Genomic DNA, 18,005 nt, shown 5'->3' on the forward strand with positions numbered 1-18,005 from the left:
ACAGGTCATTTTTAAGTGCTGGTATTTGCCTCGAATGGAGGCGTTGATGAAATCTCACTAAATTGTTTGTCATGAACTCCTTTTTCTAGTTGAGTTTACAGTTTTTATCTGACTGAATGCTAGATTTAATCTTTGAGATCTGATGATTACATTTTCGTGGAAAATGTAGCTCAGATGTTGGGGGATTGGGGTTTACCCCACTGTTTTCTGTCTGTAATGAAGTTTAACTCCCTTTCTGTGTGTTTTGCCGAATGAGGCATTCACAGCTGAGATCAGATTAGAGTACAGGAAATGAGTGTCCCCAAATGACGTCAGTCGCATTGGGCACACAGGAAGGAACCAGCCTGGATCTGCAGAATATACTTCCCATACTCCAACCTTTCTTACAGAACTCACTTCAATTACCTTTAACTGTCCCCTCCACCCTATTTCATTGCACTCTTGGCATCTTTACCTCCCCCACACTGCCAAGGGGCGCTACCACGTAAGTCCACCGTGACTTCTCTTTATTTCTCCTCGTGTCTCACAGGGGACCGCCAAAGTTGGAACCTCATCCAAGGGGCTTCACTTGGGTGCTCCGATCGCAGAGGTGAACGCACTACAGAACGTTTAGGTATATGACTTTAAAAAATATAAACAATGTTCTTTGCTGTAGAAATTGTGAGGGGTCTGCATCAGGAAGCACTGGTGCGGGGATGAGGCTTGACTCCCCACAGCCTGACGGACGTTCGTTATACCTGATCTTCGCACCAGGCGCGCGTGTTTACTGATTGCTCCACTTCAGCAGAGTGTGCTGGCTCACGCCGGATTGTTCTTTTTTAAGATTGCTATGGCAACGCTAATAAATTCACGTTCAAGCACTTTGTTTTCCTCTTTGATGCAGTTTCTTCACATAAAAGCCCCATTTTTCAGCGTTATTATCAGGTCTATGTTTTTTTTTTTGGGGGGGGGGGGGGGGGGATTAAGAAGCTCTGGGGCTGGGTCCACTCCAGGGTGTGGATAGGCCATTGAACCTGTTGAACTCTCCGAGGAATAAGAATGCATTGTCCTCCTGTGCGTAGCTTTAGCCAGCTTTGGGTCACATCCGTAGCTGCATCCGTGACCTTTAGGTCCTGAGGGGCTCGTCTATGTCTTTCTCTCTCTGTCTCTCTCTCTCTATTGCTCTTTCTCTCTTTTGCTCTCTCTCTCTTTCTCTTTGTCTCTCTCTCGCTCTCTCTCTTTCTTTTTCTTTGTCTCACCCAGTCCTGCCTGAGAACTATTTAACAACTAATAACTACATGTCTCAACAAATATTCAAAGTCTACGTTCTAGCTCAGAACTGAACAGGCACCTGGATGTTAAAATGGGAGATATCAGTTTTCGGTTTCAACCAATTCATCAGTTTCATGCAAACTGATAGCTTTGCTAGCGTCATCAAAGGCTCCCGAGGATCAAATGAAAACAATAGGGCAGTCTTCCAAAGGATTAATTACTCCTGAAGAAAAATCTGTCGACCTGGAGGCTTAACACCAGGGGTGGCAAATTTTGTGTCATACTGCATTCAAATAGTAGTAGTGGTAGTGGTACACAGCTATATGGTTTTGCTGATAGTGTAAAGGCAGTTTGGCTAAACAGAGTCTTCCACCCTGATCTGTGGATAAGCCACACCCACAAGCACAGCATGTCCCAGTATAGCTCTTTGGCCTCATTTAGCCAACATGCGTGTGCACTGGTGTCCATCTATTTATAGAGTGGCTAAGGCCTTGGTGTACTGGGGGTGTGTTAAGGGTATGTTCAGGGTATGCGTTGGGGTGTGTTGAAAATAAACGTTGGAGAGTGTTGGGGTGTGTTGAGGGTGCTGGTAGATATATTGAGGAGTTTGTTGGAGGTGTATGATGGAGGTGTGTTGAGAGTGTGTGTTGGGGGGGGGGGTGTGTGTTGGGGGGGAGTGATGCCTTTTCTTTTCACTTCAGAGATGTCGCCCAACTATCTTCTGCAACAATTGAGTGCTGCTTCGGCAACGCCAGGCCAACACCGCTCTCATGACTCCATAGCACCAGAAAAAAACTGATGCCGTATCCGTGACTGTATTTTTCAGACCAACCAAAGGGCAGTGGCAGTGTGTTGCTTGCAAAGCTAGCATGAATATGAAATTGGCCGGTGTTCTGATGAGTGAGTTTCTTTGTTGTATGTGGCGTGTCCCTTCCTGCCACTGCAGAGACAACACCCAGCTTAGGGAATATCTAGTTAGCCTGTAACGTGTGTGTATTGTATGAATTTCCTGTTAAGAGGCTTGGTCCTTGAGCTTGAAAGACATGGCTGTAACGTAGACATTTCTATTCATTTTATTCATCATTACTGTGGCAAGACTGTAGGGTTATATGGACCTAAGGACATACTACAAATATTCGAACTGCAGGTGTTGGCCTCTATCACATGATAAAGCATCTGTTAAGCTGGTTGAAGGATGAGTCACTGCTGGCAACCTGATAGTCTCGTCATCTTTTTCATACTCACAGATGCCCTTTCAAAACCCCAGTAGCAAGTCTATTATGCAAACTGGCCGTGGGACAGTGTGTTTCACTGTGACACAGAGAAGAGCGATCCGGCTAGAGATGACAGCAGTGGGATCCGAGAGGGGATTGTCTCTGTGATTACCTCTCTTTGCTGTACATTGGTCTGACTAGATTCGGCATGCTCACAGGGTGGCGGAAGATCAGCCCGGCTCACAGACAGTTGCGGATACGCTCCGCTCCGGATCAGTGAAGCTCTGATCGTCCCTCACTTTCGGAAAAACGGGCAAATGCTTTAAGAGTCCGTGACAAGTTCAGAAATGTTAGAACGTGTGAGTTGACGCTTGGTTCAAGTTACCTGCGAGCAGACATGCCATCTCTTCTGCTGCAGAGGCAACTGAGCTACAGGGTAACGAGGATTTGGTTCGAATTCAAGAAGCCGCAGAAAGCCCTCAGGACAGCCTGTGATGCACATGCACACAAACTCAGCAGTCCCACACCCACACACGCAATGTAAACACACCCCACGAGATCCACACCCATCACCCACAGAAAGGCACACACACCCCACCACACCATACTCACACCCACACACACATATGCACATGTACCCACACCAAAACACGCACACACGCACACACACACACACACACACACACACACACACACACACACACACACACACACACACAGCCCCCCCCAAATATGTGTAATATGTGTAGGTCTGTCCTGTCTACACACATTAAACACAGATGATGCATCTGCAAAGAGTAATCATAGCCCTGACAGCAACAGCTCCCTGCCGCGGACCGGCTTGCTCTGCTTCCCTGTGTCACACCCCTGTGTCAATAACCTGAAAGAAAGGGTACTCAGCTCCAGCTGCACAGCCAATGGCAGCCATTCGGCTTCAGGAGCACGACCGTTCAGGTTTTTCCTTCCAGAAAGCACTGCGTGGCGTGGATGTGTGTGTGTGGGCCAGTCTATGTGGTGCAAGGGTTCATTCCGGCACCGATGATTATTTTCCTTGGGGGCAAGAGAAACAAAAGAGATGAGAGGAGCAATAGAGAGGAGGAGGAAGAGAAGGAGGATGAGGAGAGTTAGAAAAGCAAGAGGGGATGAATCACTGAAGTGCTGCGTTTGTTAGAATTCAGCTGTATTTATTAGGAAAGTCACGTGTCTGTCGAGCAAGGCCTGGACACTCCCTTCATATGTGTCTCTGCTCCGCCGACGTCTGCGTGAACACTATTGTCCAGACTTCTTACAGGTGTTAAGCTAATCTGCCACTGGGCTTGCCTCTGTCCAAACGCTACAGGCATGTTCCGCTCTGGCTGCTCACGGACAGTCACTGAATGCATATACGTGTGTACAGAGGATGTGGGTGTGTTTGAGGGAGAGTGAGTTGCTGACATGGTTAGGCAAGTGAAACCCGCACGTCCAATCCAGTCATCTCCTGAAACATGGAAAGGTGAAGCATGGTGTTGCCCAAGCTCTCCCTCACGTTCAACATGTCGTCTCATACCTGGATCACAATGAATGCTTGGTTAGTCACCTTTCTGCCCGGTGTGCGTGTGTATATGTATTTCGGTGTTCTTGGCGAATGTGTGCGTGTGTGTATGTATGCATGAATCAGTGTGTGTTGCCCGTGCATGGGAATGAGTAAGTACGTGGTCAGTGTCTCTGCGTTTGAACAAGTCTGTGTTGAGAACGTGCGGTGTGGGAGATGGAAAAACCTTGAGGACAGACTCAGCCTGGATCGCCCCTCGTACGCATTCTTTCCCCGTCGCTCCTCCCCGACTCGCACGCTCAGGGAAGGAAGGGTCCGTTCACGAGGCCACCCTGTGGACACCCGGCAGGACGGCCATCGCACGTTCCGCGAGGCAGAGGAGAAGTGACAGATCGTGTGTCCAGCGGCTCGCGGGGGGTGGCTCGGGTCACCATGCCGTCTGCACGTCTCCAGCTCTGAGCCCTCCCCTGACACATGCTTGTCTTCTACTTCTTTTATTGCATTTTTGGTCACGCTTGCACCTTGGCAGAACATGGAGAGAGAGAGAGAGAGGAAGAATAACAGGTGTGTGTTGATGTATTTGTTTTAATGGATGAATGTTTTTGTTTAAGAATGTAACGCGGCAGGGCCAAAGCTTTCCACCATGAAGGTTTTTATGGTGCTATAGTGCCTCATTTCCTGCACACAAGTCCTGTGTCTCCCTCTCAGTAGTGTTCATCGCCTTTAGGCAGTGAGGAGTGCTCACTCAAGTAACGTTTTGCGGGCTGTGCCTGGCCGCTGTATAGATCTGCCTTTAAAGATTTTAAAATGGCGAAGTTCCACAACTAGAGCGTAAACAGCATGAGAGAGCTGTCAAAGCCGGGGACGCATCTCTCTGCTTGTCTGTCTGCGTGTCCTGCGTCCTGCCTGAGGGCTGAAGAAGAGTGTGGCATGCAGATGGCCTGACTCATCACAACCACCACCACCCTCTTAGACAAACTGTGTGGCATCAGGCTTTTTTTGGGGGGGGCGGTGACCTATGCTGCTCTCGAGAGCTGCATGTTTTTCACACTCTGTCATGCTTGCCTTCAGAAAACATATGCTTTTCTCCTAAAATCTGTATAGAATTTTACCTGCCAAAGTGCTTACTAATGCATTTTCCTTGACTTGCCTGTTAGCTCGCACCTGCCACCAAAGATCAGAGGCTCAGAGATCAGCTCTAAAATAAGTTTTATCTACTAATTTGGAATGAAGAAAATTGGCCAGTTGTTGCTCTCAAAGAGCACAAACACATTCAACAGTGAGTGTTAAAAGAAGAAAAGAAAAAGCATCCAGCAGTGGTTGAACGTAGGTCAGAGTATTCTTCACCCTGATTGGAGTTCCTGTGACATGTCCCTGGAGTGCTCTTATCTCTGATGGAGAAATATTCCCACACACGGTAAACATGCCAGCCTGGAGACCAGCAATGTCACAGCGCTTTGTACTTCCCTTGGCCAGACGTGGGTGCACTTAATGTGGACTGTACATCATAGGCTCTAACAAACTGGATGTCAGGAAAGTAAAAGATCAAAATGCCTTCATACTTTACCAGAGCCAGAGAGTGAGGAATGCTTTCTTCTCAAGTAGTGTGTGCTGTTTACGGTCCATAACACGGCCAGATGCTGGTAAAATGATTAACAAATTAGCATTTTATTTTAAGAAAAATGTCCCTTTCGAATAAGCAGATTTGCATACAGCAGTTTATATTTCTCTGCAAGATGGACGTGGTAAATGTGTCTGCTTGAGCAAATAAAATGTCTGACATCTATATAAATGACTTATTTCTAGTACCTCTAAAGAGTCTTAGCCCTGGTACCGTGTCTTTAATGAAGGCCGTAAAGTTGGAAACAGTAACAACAGAGCTCTTACAATAGACTGAGCACTTTCAGCTACTGATGTGCAGCATAGAGCATGCATGTTACTGCAAAATATGTGTGATTAACATAGCACTGAACAGTGCTTTGTCATTAAACTAACCACAAATAGCAAACGATGACCTTTAATCTGATACTGTGGGGAAAGCAGTTTGGATTTCTCTAAAAGAGTGGGTAATTCCATCCATACTCTGTATTGTGGTATGACATCACTGTTACAACCGGTTTCACCCACCACAGCGTCTCACTTCTTTATTACTAAGTGTTAGGTTGAGAAATAGTGTTTAAAAAAATTTTTTTAAAACGCCCTAGTACTATGGTGTTAGATTACTGTTATGGCAGCTTTTGATAATTAATTTATGGTGGTGACTTGCGTTTATTTTATTCTCAGTGAGAAATGCTGTGAGGGGATCTTCTTTTTCCGATGTAAGGGTTAATTTTTCATCCAGCCACGGGTTTTTTTTTTGTTTTTTTTCCTCATGCTCTGTTTATTTCTGGACGTGTGACGCCACAACTCCACGCCTCCGCGGACTCGTCACCGCATCGCCGCGCTGTGATTGGTGTGGCTCCGTCGCTGTTGTTGATGCTGTGGTAAGCAGAGCGGCGGGGGCAGTACATAAACTAACTTCCCTTTCATTCTTCCCCACTTTGCTGGAGGAACGTCCGTAAGAAGAGCGGTCACGTCGCGGCAGGACGTCCCCACGAAATTAGGAAAACAAAACAACAACAACAAAGCAAAAAAAAACAACCCCCAAACAAACCAAAAAACACCCGGATCCCCTGCACCGTACCGTCCTGGAACACAAGCTCTTAAAACCTTTCCCTCCTTCACAAATAAATGCCCAGCATAGATCACAGAGAAGCGAGACACGCGAAAAACAAGGACCACTATCCAAACGGAGAGATAAGACCATCGGCCATAAAGCCTCGACTTAAGCGCACGAAGCTGCGTTGTCGTTGCCTTCTCAATGCATACGCTTTGTGCTCGGGGGACGATGAAGCCTGAGATAAGCGCCGCCGTCGGATTCCTCTCGAGATTCCTGCGGGTAAAAGGACATGTGAACGACCGACAGCTACAGACCTTTAGCCAGACCCTACAGGATATGCTGGCAGGTGAGGAAAAAAAAATCCTTTGCGTAGTTGAATATATATATTATTTTCTGCTTGTATTTCGCATTGGTCCGAAATATTTGAGGAACAGGGGTCCCTTTGTGTTTGAGGGCAAATTTGTGTCGTTGGCCACATAGACGGAAACGCACGGACGCGCCAGAGGCGTCGCGCACGCACATAAACAGATCGGCTCAAACTCTTTTCTCACGTTCAGACAATAGGCATTACCAGCGTTTCTGAGGGCATATAAGTCTCTAACGCTTACTTCAGCTGCCAGAGTTAAAATATATATATGTTTAGGGAGCGTGTTCGTCGACAGATTTGAAATAATTTTTTTTTAAGAATTAGTTAACCATTTTCAGGAGTGGCGGAGTAGGCTGAGAATTACGTAATGTATAGCCAAAATGGAAAGAAACTTAATATAACGGAACAGCCTACCTTATATCTCGGACGTTTTAGTTCACGAATATACACAAATTTCCAACATACGACAGTTCCCTTTCATGCAGTTTAACACGATGTTTTGTAGACGTGTCTTAGCAGGGGGACGCGCTGTTGACAGAGCAGTGTTTGTAATATTAAGCGCATCTGTAACAACATAGTAATTATGGAACTAATGTGCTATTGGTGGAAAATTACAACGATCTCTGTGGCTTCACATATGTTTTAAAGTCAAATACACATCTTTGGAATCTAAATGATTTAAAACTATGATATTTATTAAAATACCGTCAAACGATGTCTAGAACAAAGATTAAACTAACGCGTTAATGGTGTTATATTCTGTTATTCTGTTAATTACGTTAGTCAATTGGTTAATTAATTACACACGAGGTTTATATATACATACAAACGTTTGTGTTGGATAGTATAATGCCTGAATGAAGAAATATTTCACTTCAGATATAGTATATGTCTCAGATGTAACATTAAGTTAAGAAAATTAAAACAATACTACACTTGCAAAATAGATTTAGCCATTCATTTTTATTGGGCAGGCAAGCACAATTAAATCTCACTTTTAGGCCCAGGTGAAATGTACATAGACCACCCAACATTTTTGTCGGCAGATGCTAAATGTCCCTTTTTTACCGGTGATGTTTGTGTTTACGTAGTTAGCCTTCTTCGACTTCCGCCATTTATTTAAATGAAGGAGCGGGCAGTAATGACTGTTTGTAAACAGCTGTCCTGCTATTAAACAAAATTACTCCAGCTGCGGGGGGGGGGGGGGGGGGTCACAGGTTTCAGTTAGGGTTGGGGTAGGGTGATAATCACAACCCCGTGTAGTTTAAAGCAGCTTTTAGATCTCTTCCTTGTGCTTTTTTTCCTCTAGTTTGTCAGTCGTCTGAGTTTGTAGCACACACACACACACATTACAAATACTGCACTATGGCATGTGTATATATTTGCAAATCCACACAGGTTGTTTGAAAGTAGACTGGGTAACAAACCACTCAGCTCGCTGGCAGCGCATAGTAAAATATGTGTAAGCGGCAGAGCAGTCAGAGTTGGATACTCAGGTTTGGAGAAAGCCCAGGGGTTGTATAACACTAGCGACAGCTGTAACGGTGTTTCTTGTTTTATCTTTGTATGTGACAGATTTATGTTCACTCAGCCACATCAGCATACTACAAAAAATGGGGTGGGGGAGGTGCATCCACCATGACCCCCCCCCCCCAAAATATATAATGTATAATAATATAATATATATAATGTCTTTCTTCTTCTGTGGGGCGTGCTATGCTGCTTCAGGTCTGCACTACAGCGGGACAGCGTGTCCCTGATGGTCCTCAGCAGGGCAGGGCCCAGCCTGGGCTTCAGCTGCCCCGTGGTGCCTGCTCTATTTTTAGGCCTTTCTAAAACCGATTGGCCCACCCTCTTGCCTGCTCCCGTCTTCCTGCAACGCAGGCCTGACTTGGACAGCCAGGGAGAAGGCATCGGGCTCTACCCAGAGGGGCCCTGCTAAATGAAGCCTTTGTAGTCCCACCCTTCAACCCCATAGCTCAGACGTGATTCGCCCTGCTTCCGCAGCACCACACGCTAAAACGTGACAAAATTAGGTCAAAATGAAGAGAAAAAAATGGAGACCTTCCACACTTTGTTTTACAGTATCGTCCGCTATATATAGATCCTTCAGTTATATACAGTGTGTGCGCCTTGTTACGCTGTAAGTTGAGCAAGCACGGCTCCTTGGCTCCTGTTTTGGTAAGCAGCTGGCTAAACTGGGACGCCGTCACTTTAAGAGGCGAGCTCCTCCCCCACAGCTGCTCTGCCAGGGCTTGAACCTTTTGCTCTTGTTGTTCAGCACCATCAATTGAGGACTTTGTGACGCTCGGGGATTGTGCAATCAAATGGCCCTGTCCTTGTCTGTCACGTAGCCCTTCGCGGCACACAGTTTATGGCTGTTTATCAGTGTTCCACCAACGGCTGGCTTTTTTCACCCTCTTTCCCACTCAGACTTTTGTTTCACTGTAACAGTAATGCAGAACAAAACAAAAATCTTTTAAGATAGAGATAAGATAAAACAATATCGATCCCAAAGGAAAATTTGAGATCCTCATTGTACTTGTGTACCTTTTTTGAAATCATATTTTTCACTTTTAAATACTTGAGCTCAAGCAGTTCTTCAAGCAGTTGCTTTTATTTTCATTTAACAGCAAAAACTAACAATAAAAAAAACATAATTGTATATTTATTTTGAATATGAATGGCTTTACGTGTGTGTGTGTGTGTGTGTGCTCTGTGTTTTTTGAATATTGTACTAATCGTCTCCCTCCTGCTCCCCTCCACAGAGCAGTACAAGCACCACTGGTTCCCCGACCGTCCCTGCAAGGGTTCAGGCTACCGCTGCATCCGCATCAACCACAAGATGGACCCGCTGGTGGGCCAGGCCGGCCAGCGCATCGGCCTGAGCATCCAGCAGCTCTACCTGCTGCTGCCCAGCGAGCTAACGCTCTGGGTCGACCCCTTCGAGGTTTCCTATCGCATCGGGGAGGACGGCTCCATCTGCGTGCTGTACGAGTCGCAGCCTGCTGCCACCTCTGCCCCTGCTGGGACGGGCAGCTCCGTCTCATCGGCGCCCCCTCTGGTGGACAGTCACATCAGCTGCAAGGAGGAACTGCTGGTGCTGAGCCGCACCAGCCCGGCCAAGCCCTACATGATGACCGTGTCCAGTTAAAAGGGTTTCTGCGCCGCGGCCGTTATCTCAGATGACATGAAATGAGGAATGGAGGAAAAAAAATCTCGAAAAAAAAAATCTGGCAAAAAAGTAAAAAAAAAAAGAGCAGACGATGTGGCCTAGTGTTCAGATGATGGAAACTGCGTAGGTATAAATTTCATTTGTTTGGTTGTCTGTTCGGTGTTTGTGTTGGATCAACCAGAGGCTCAGACCCTGGGGCAGCTATGAAGAACCAAGACAGCTCCCCCTCCTGGAGAGACTGGCCTGTACTCCTGCGACCAGCTCGGGGGCTTTTTACTCTCGTCCATCTTTATTGACTGCACTTTTGCTAACGTTATTATTTTTTCATCTCGCCGTCAGCAGTACGCGCGTGAATTTGGTCTGTCTGAAACCCAGGCATGGCAACGACATGGCACTAAGAGCTGCCTGCCGTCGCCCCACTCCCACGTTTTTCAGTACTAAAATGTTTATTTTATTATCTTTTTTTAAAGCTCACGCCTTTCTCACGGCTCGGCGGCCAGTGCGCTGCCGTCGGCCACGTTTGACCTCTCGTCCTGGGCTTCGGCTGGACCCGTCTGAAGTTTCAGAAAGCCCTTGTTCTCGATACTGATTCTCTGGAATGCCCATGTCACTCTGTCTGCCGTGGCTATTGTCATCCACACCGCGATGAAAATGTTCTCGCGCATGTACCTGCCGAGAGGGAGAGGAGATACTCCTGTCCCCCCTCGGGTGAGTGTCACTTAAAAAGAAAACCGATCTAACTTAACTAGGCCCTTATGTCACATCGAAAGAAAGATGTAGCGTGGCTGTCCAGGTGTTTTAGACAGCCTAGAAAAATGACGAATGCACTTTGACATTTAGATTGCGTGGGGTGTTCATTTTAAAATGGCCACATTCCAACTTTTTGAATGTCCCAACTCTTTATCAGATCATCAACCCGTATGTTTCATATCTGATTTTTTTTAAATTTGTTTTTATATATTTTCTTTGTGAAATATGTTTCTGCTTGATCTCCATCTAACTGTGGTGCATAATGCTTTATCACCAGAAAACAAAATTTTAGACCGCAGGCCAGTATCTCAAAATCACTGTAGAACCGAAGTGATCTTAGGTTGTAAGAGGCCTTGTTCTAACTTTTTAAGATGATTTAACTCTACAGTCTCTTTTGGAGTCTGGGCCCGGGGGTGTTAAGCAGTGTGGTTTTAACTTTTTAGACAATTTAGACACACACAGAGACCAAGCTGTGTGAGAGTAGCTCTTTGCTTGTATGACTCTTTTTCTCTGCGGTGAAATGAGAAGCGTGTGGATGGAGATCCAGCATGCACTGGTCGCTGGGAGTGTGGGGTAGAGGCGTGGCCCACCGTGTGAGCCTGCTGAGGCACAGAGATCCATCCTCTGTTCGGTTTTCCTCCCAGTGGGGGCGTGGCAGGGCCAGGCTAGAGACGGGAGGAGGGGGCTGCCCTTCCTCTCTTTTACTCGCAGCACACTTAAGTCCAGGGCTCGGACTGCAGCTCCGTACGGGCTCGCCACCGGGCATTTGGCCCCGGCGCTCGCCGACAGCGGACAGGCAGGGCCGGTGCTGGACGCAGTCAGACAAAGAACGGGGCCCCTCCCCTTTCCCCGCCCACCCTCCCCACCCCCTTCAGAGAGCTGCTTGGGGCGCACGGTGACACATATCATATCTCTCCCCGGACTGGGTGGAGGAGGGGGTCAGACACCAGACCAGGGCAGCTACAATACCTCCCCCAAGCCGACCCCCCCCCCACCTCCGGTTCTACCCCCCCACACGCTTGGACCAGCCAGGAGGAGAGGTCTGCCAGCACGCACACCTGAGTGCGTTCCTCACCCACTGAGCCTTACTGAGAGGGAGAGAGAAGGAGACCACAGTTAGTTACCTCCTAGCCTCTGGTCACAGCGCTGCTGATGGATTCAGGTTGAATCTGTTTACATGAGATCAGACATGTACTGGTATGAGTGGACTTGAGCAAGACAAGGTTGGACCGCAGGAAGACAGCCGCACGCATGTGTAAGTGAGTGTGTGTGTGTGTGTGTGTGTGTGTGTGTGTGCGCGCGAGTGTGTGTGTGTGTGCGCGCGAGTGTGTGTGTATGCATTTTAGAAAACTCTGGCCTGGGCTGTTAAGCTACTGAGGCAGGGTGACAATGATGAGTCCTGTATTTGTTCTAATACCTTAGACCCTAGAATATCATGGGTAATGAAGCCAGGGTGCTGATGCACTGCCCTCCTCTCTCTCTCTCTCTCTCTCTCTCTTTCTCTCTCTCTTGTGTGCACGCAAGTTTTGTCAGCTCTCTGCTGGTGCTCCCCCGTTGCTTGTGGCAGAGGCTCTTCGTTCTGCCTTGGTGGATAGCGGCACGCAGGCATAATTGCTAATTCTCATTGTGAACAAGGGCCGATGCAATTCTCCACGGCATGTTGACGAAGCCTCAGATGCTATTTTTGGGCCTGCATAAAGACAGGAGGCTTCGGACATAGCACACTGTCCCACTTTTCAAAAGGCATTGCAAAAGCTTGGACAGGCAGCATTCCCCTGATTCTCCAGAGGGTTTTTTTTTTTATTAAGAGCATTTTACTCCAAACTGGTGATCTTAACCAAATTCGAATGGACAATTCAGTTGTTTTTAGACCTACGATGTAAAGTTACCACCCCCTTGGATCCCGAGCCTCGTTTAAGTTATTCTAGCCTTGCCGCAAATAGGCTTCAGTAATATCAGTAAAGTGTTCTGGAAAGTTGGTGGAAAGAGCACTTAAAATGCACTAATTTGTTAACATTGAAGTTATATGACATTGAGATGTGAAAAGTCTCTACAGGAATGTACTGCCAAACTCAGGCCTCCGACATTCATTTAAAACCCTTGTGGAGAAGTGCATGTTAAGATGTGAAAAATGGAAGGGAATTATTTAGTTCACTGTTGTTTTTTTTTGTCTTTTTCAGCGATTATTAGAATTATTGTCACTTTCACATTTGGGGTGTTTTGGATATTTGTAGAATGTATTGTTAATTGTACAACATATGGTAGAATACATACATAACATTACACATGGAAAGTGCCAATAATTAATTTTTTGAGGTGTCTAAGTGTGTTCCTTTTTGTATTTCATATTTTAACACAGATTTCTCTTTCATAAGTGAAGCCATTTGTGTCAGGAGTGTTGGCGAGGACCAAAGTTGTTTTGGTAAAAAAAAATATAAGTTTCCATGCTCTGTGCCGATAGACTTATCCTTTGTTGTTGTTTTTTTTCTTTTTTACTTATAAAACAAAAAAAATCTGAGCAGCCCAAGATGAAAAGTTCTCTGTATTGTGATCTCCTGGCAGTACATGTTTTATTGTGTTTTTTTTCTTTTCCTTGGGTATGTTGTAATGAACTGCTGTAAATTTGTACAGTTCATGTAAATTGATCGTGGGGAAGTTGTACAGATTTCTATATTTTGAAAGAAATTTTTTTTTCTCTGTAATAAAAGATTTCCTATCTTGGCAATGTTTCCCGGAAGACCTGGTCTTATTCTTTATAAGTCATCCCTCTGCTCTGTTTCTTGCTCTAGTTCTGTCTCAGGAAGCATGCAAAAAAAAAAAAAACTACCAATGCATTGTTTTAAATGGAGGGAACCGGTCGCGTCTGGTAGGCCTGCTGTCAGGAACAGCAGAAGCCTGAGCCAGGGAGAAGCCTGAGAGGAAGTCGAGCTTGACCTGAGCTGCTCTGCAGCTGTTTTGCTTTGTCAGAAGAAGGGTTGTGTGTAGATATATACAAACAGAACAGGTAGTTTATCTATCTGGCCGTAAATATATGGCCTTAGTTCCACATTAATACACACAATAGTGTCATTTCCACAGTTTCCCCTTTAAATGTTGTCAGAATAGTTGTGTGTGTGTGTGTGTTTAAAGAGAATGAGTTCAGAGCAACAATCGTGAACAGGCCAACTGCAAAACGTAAAGATTTTGAATAGGAATCCTTCTTGAACCTCAGAGTTTGACTAATATATTTCACACAGGCTAAATGAGTCCTGCACAGAGGACAGAACCTAGTAGGGTGGTGCTCTGCCAACAACCAGGCTGTCGGCAGCAGGAGCGTCCTGTCAAGACCGCCCAACAAATCACTGAGGTCAAGCTATTAGTGAAGACATTTAAAAGGGCCACACTCTCTAGAAAGCCCCCAACATCACTGAAGCACCAGCCTGCCCCAGCAGACTTGTCAAATTTCACAGGAAACCACTAGGAAACAACATCTAGCTAAACTCTACATCCCATTGCTAACTACGCCAGTGCTCCCTAACGGACATCTACCATCACTGAACCCAGAGTCATCACACTATCCCCAGCAATATTCCCAGTACTGTTTCTAAAACTATCCCCAATGCTATTCCCAACACTATCCCTAGCACTATCCTCAACAATAGCCCCAACACTAGCCCCAATACTATCCGCAACACTATCACTAGCACTATCCTCAACACTAGCCCCAACACTATCACTAGCACTATCCTCAACACTAGCCCCAACACTATCACTAGCACTATTCCTGGCCTATTCCCGACTTCTTATGCCACATTTAACATAATAGCTGGAAAGATGAACTCTCTTACAGAGAAACAACCTTTGTGCTAAAGTACAAAAACATACCTACCATAATGTCTTTGCTTTTATCTATTTGTTTAGTCTGCAGTACACCTTTGTGTATACTGTGCAACAGATGTCCCATATGGACTACATAAAGGGTATACTGTTACCTGCAATGCTTTGCCATACACTGTTGCTAGCCTTGTGTGGCCTAGGCATGTGCAATAGGTACAATAGGTGCAATGAAAGTGCAGTACGCCCTATAAAGTGCAGTACACTTGAGAGGGTGTAAAATAGGCCTAAGGCACTACATGCTGCCAGTTTCAGCGTTTTAGATTATTGTTACATATTTATTATTCTACACGACTTATGTGTCCTAATGCTTCTTCTTTTGGACAGTGAGTGTATCCAGTGCCTCTCTTGTTGAACTGAAAATGGAATCCCTATATACTCAAATTTTGTTGTACCCTTTTAGAGATATTAAAGGAACTGAAATGAATTGATCTGAATTGAACTGAATTAAACTAAAGTTCAACTGGATACAATTACAGCAAATATTTCCGAGACACAGTAAAAAAGACTATTACAAAATCAGTAACAAAATATGTGAATCTTTAAGGTTCTTTATGTCATGCAACTCCTCTCTCAAAATAGAAGATCCTCTCAGTGGATCAAATACAGAGCATTGTGGGAAAGGGAGGAAAAAAAGTCTTTTCGGAGCACGCACGATGTGGCACTGCAAAGTGCTGACTCCTGTAAAAAAGAAAAAAAAGAAAAGATGAACTCGCCTCTGTTTCCAGACTCCTGATTTCTAAGGTTGCCTAGCAGCCGCCCGGAAAAGACAACATTTGAACAGAGAGAGGGAGTGAGGAAAGAAGAGGAAGTGGGCATGCAAAAGAACAAATGGCAGTAAATTGGTTTAGTCTAAAGGGAGAAGATGGTTGTGTTTGGGCTTTGTTTGAGTGAGATCCGCAGCTGGCTTTGGCTGTCCAAACACTTTCATATGGAGAGGGAAGGCATGCTGTGTTTGTCGGAAGCAGGTCACAGATCTGGGGACTGTCCCTGCCTGAGTGTATGTTTATCTCAGAAGGCCTGGTTTACACCTTCAGCACTGTCATTACCTGCTATCCTAAATCCACAGCAGTCATATCTTATGCCGAACATTGGCGTTTAAAAGCTTTTAGAGCGATTGAATGGGTAACCTCTTACTAATTTATTTTCTGCTGAGTGCTAAACAGAAAAATGTGCAAAAAGGCTGCAGGCACATTGAAGGCCTTTTATAAACGTAGAATGCAGTGAGCTGCACACTTTACACTCTGTAGTAAACAAATATGACAAAAGCAGAAATCACCTTAAAATTACCTTCCCTCTGCCACAATAATATGAAAGTCGCAGAACTGCTTGGTACGAACAAAACTATGGGAACTACTTGGTAACTGCAGAAATCACCTAAAAATCATGTTCTGGGCCATCATAGTTATGAAACTGCTTTGTGCCATCAAATATAACATAATGCTTTCTTTTTGCCAGTGATTTTTGCATCCAGATTTTTTAGGCCTTCCTCTTGTGTTTAGATTTGACCAGATGGCAGGGAGGCTTTTGAAACTGCTGATGAACATGTTTCACAGTCTTTCCGTGGTTGTTGTGCCCTGGTCAGGCAGTGTTGCCTACCCAAACAGTGTAGGATGATTCTTGGAAAATGTTTTGGCAATCACTGTATATAGTGTACACTGATCAGTGCAATTCCCATTTAGGGATGCCTCGTGAATGCCTCTTCGAACCTTCAGTTAGTCACATGTAAAATGTTTACATTAAAATAAAAACAAACAAACAAACAAGCAAAAGGCACGTTCCTGCCACCTCATCATTTTTCCTGTACAGATTCTCGAAGGGTCAGATTCCTGGCAGCAGTCACATGACTCATCTTGCTTGTCAGGCTCATGTGTGGAGTCGGCTTCATTGTGAAAGCGAATCCAAATATCCATGGGGGACATGAGGCGGCTGTAATGGAGAAACAGGCAGAGGAGGGGTGGCGGGTCTATGGCAGATCTACGGCAGGTCTACGTCAGGTCTACGGCGGGTCTACGTCAGGTCTACGGCAGGTCTACGTCAGGTCTACGGCGGGTCTACTGCCGCTACACTCTTGATCTTAATGATGCTGCGCTGATGCGAGATGCCTTTAACCGTGTACCTTGTGCATGTGCGATGTTTTTTTGTATTTTTGTGCGTTCAGCTAACGGTGCTGCTGTGCTGTGTGGGTTGGGAATGTTTTCTGCACCGAGGCTGAACAAAATAAGCAGGTGTGTATATGTGGTTTTGGGCAGGTTAAGAGCAGGCACATATGTGACAACAACATGATGTTTTAGTTCATGTTACTATGGCCTAGTGGTTTCCTGGCAGTGGCACTCATTCATGTCTGTAGCTGAAGTAGAGGCAGAAATGGGCTGATGTAGCTGCCAGGGTGCACACCTGTCTGCTAGGAACGTGTCCCACCAGCTTCAGGCCAGCGTGTGTAGTAACGCTGCTGCCCTCCACCCATGCCCAATATGGCCCCCAGCTGTGAGTTTCCATAGCACTGCGCAGAGGCCTGTCACAGTTCCATAAACCACCGTACCGCATAGGGACGCTGGGAAAGCAGACGACTTTTGCAGCTGCTGTTAAACATGTAACCAAAAGCAGCCTTGGGAGACACTTGTAGGTGCGGGTGTGCTCTCTGTAGTGTCGCGTCGGACTCTACGGCATTTTGAAAGGTTAGCGCCCGGACCCTTGCACACAGGGCACAGCTCGCAGCGAAGACCAGAGCAGCCTTTCCGTTCCGCATCCATGTCCGGATCGTGGGCTCACTGGAGATTGTAGACCGCTGTGGGCTGGAGAGATGATAGCTGGGTAACGAGGACACGTTTGCACTGTGAGAGAGGACAGTGAAATGTCAACAGACACAGCAGAGATAAATGTGTTTGTGTGTGCGCGCATGAGAGAGAGAGAGAGAGAGATGTGGATTGTGTGTCCTTAAATTCAGCAAGAAATTAGGCTAGCTGTGTGTGTGGAATGTGGATGCTACCAAGGACATGTGTCTGACCTAGCGAAAAGATCCTTCCATTTTTAGAGCAGATGTTTGGCTTTTGGGTTTGGGCCGGTGCCTCCGTTATATAGGCAAGCCCGCCGTCTACCAGAGATACTGCACTTCTCTTCCCAGGTCGTCTTGTAAGGAACTTGTGGAGTCCTCTGTGGGTGGAAAATAGTGCTTTGGTGTCTTT

General features: G+C 45.9%; 1 protein-coding gene and 1 long non-coding RNA gene across 4 annotated transcripts in view; one reads left to right on the forward strand and one right to left on the reverse strand.

Moving 5' to 3' along the window:
• Positions 1-7,584, reverse strand: part of LOC113588000 (uncharacterized) — a 9,267-nt gene extending 1,683 nt beyond the window's left edge. The window contains exons 1-5 of one of the 3 annotated variants that reach the window (XR_014123192.1): positions 7,437-7,584; positions 4,223-5,636; positions 3,346-4,011; positions 2,851-2,954; positions 1-2,763 (exon numbers count right to left, since the gene is read on the reverse strand). The exon at positions 1-2,763 is cut by the window's left edge and continues 1,683 nt beyond it. This is a non-coding gene — a long non-coding RNA (uncharacterized LOC113588000). Of the gene's footprint in view, positions 2,764-2,850; positions 4,012-4,222; positions 5,637-7,436 lie in introns of all 3 variants that reach the window. The other 2 variants (XR_003411814.3, XR_014123191.1) reach the window with 2 other exon arrangements.
• On the forward strand, positions 6,510-13,676 carry btg1 (B-cell translocation gene 1, anti-proliferative). Its single transcript, XM_027026998.3, has 2 exons — positions 6,510-7,001; positions 9,791-13,676. Exons 1-2 carry the CDS (start codon positions 6,857-6,859, stop codon positions 10,174-10,176), a joined length of 531 nt encoding a protein of 176 aa, XP_026882799.1. The 5' UTR covers positions 6,510-6,856; the 3' UTR covers positions 10,177-13,676.
• Positions 13,677-18,005: the final 4,329 nt, after the last annotated feature.

Source organism: Electrophorus electricus, chromosome 4, assembly GCF_041902795.1.
Source record: "Electrophorus electricus isolate QZ-2024a chromosome 4, ASM4190279v1, whole genome shotgun sequence".
In the NCBI taxonomy this organism is placed as follows: domain Eukaryota; kingdom Metazoa; phylum Chordata; class Actinopteri; order Gymnotiformes; family Gymnotidae; genus Electrophorus; species Electrophorus electricus.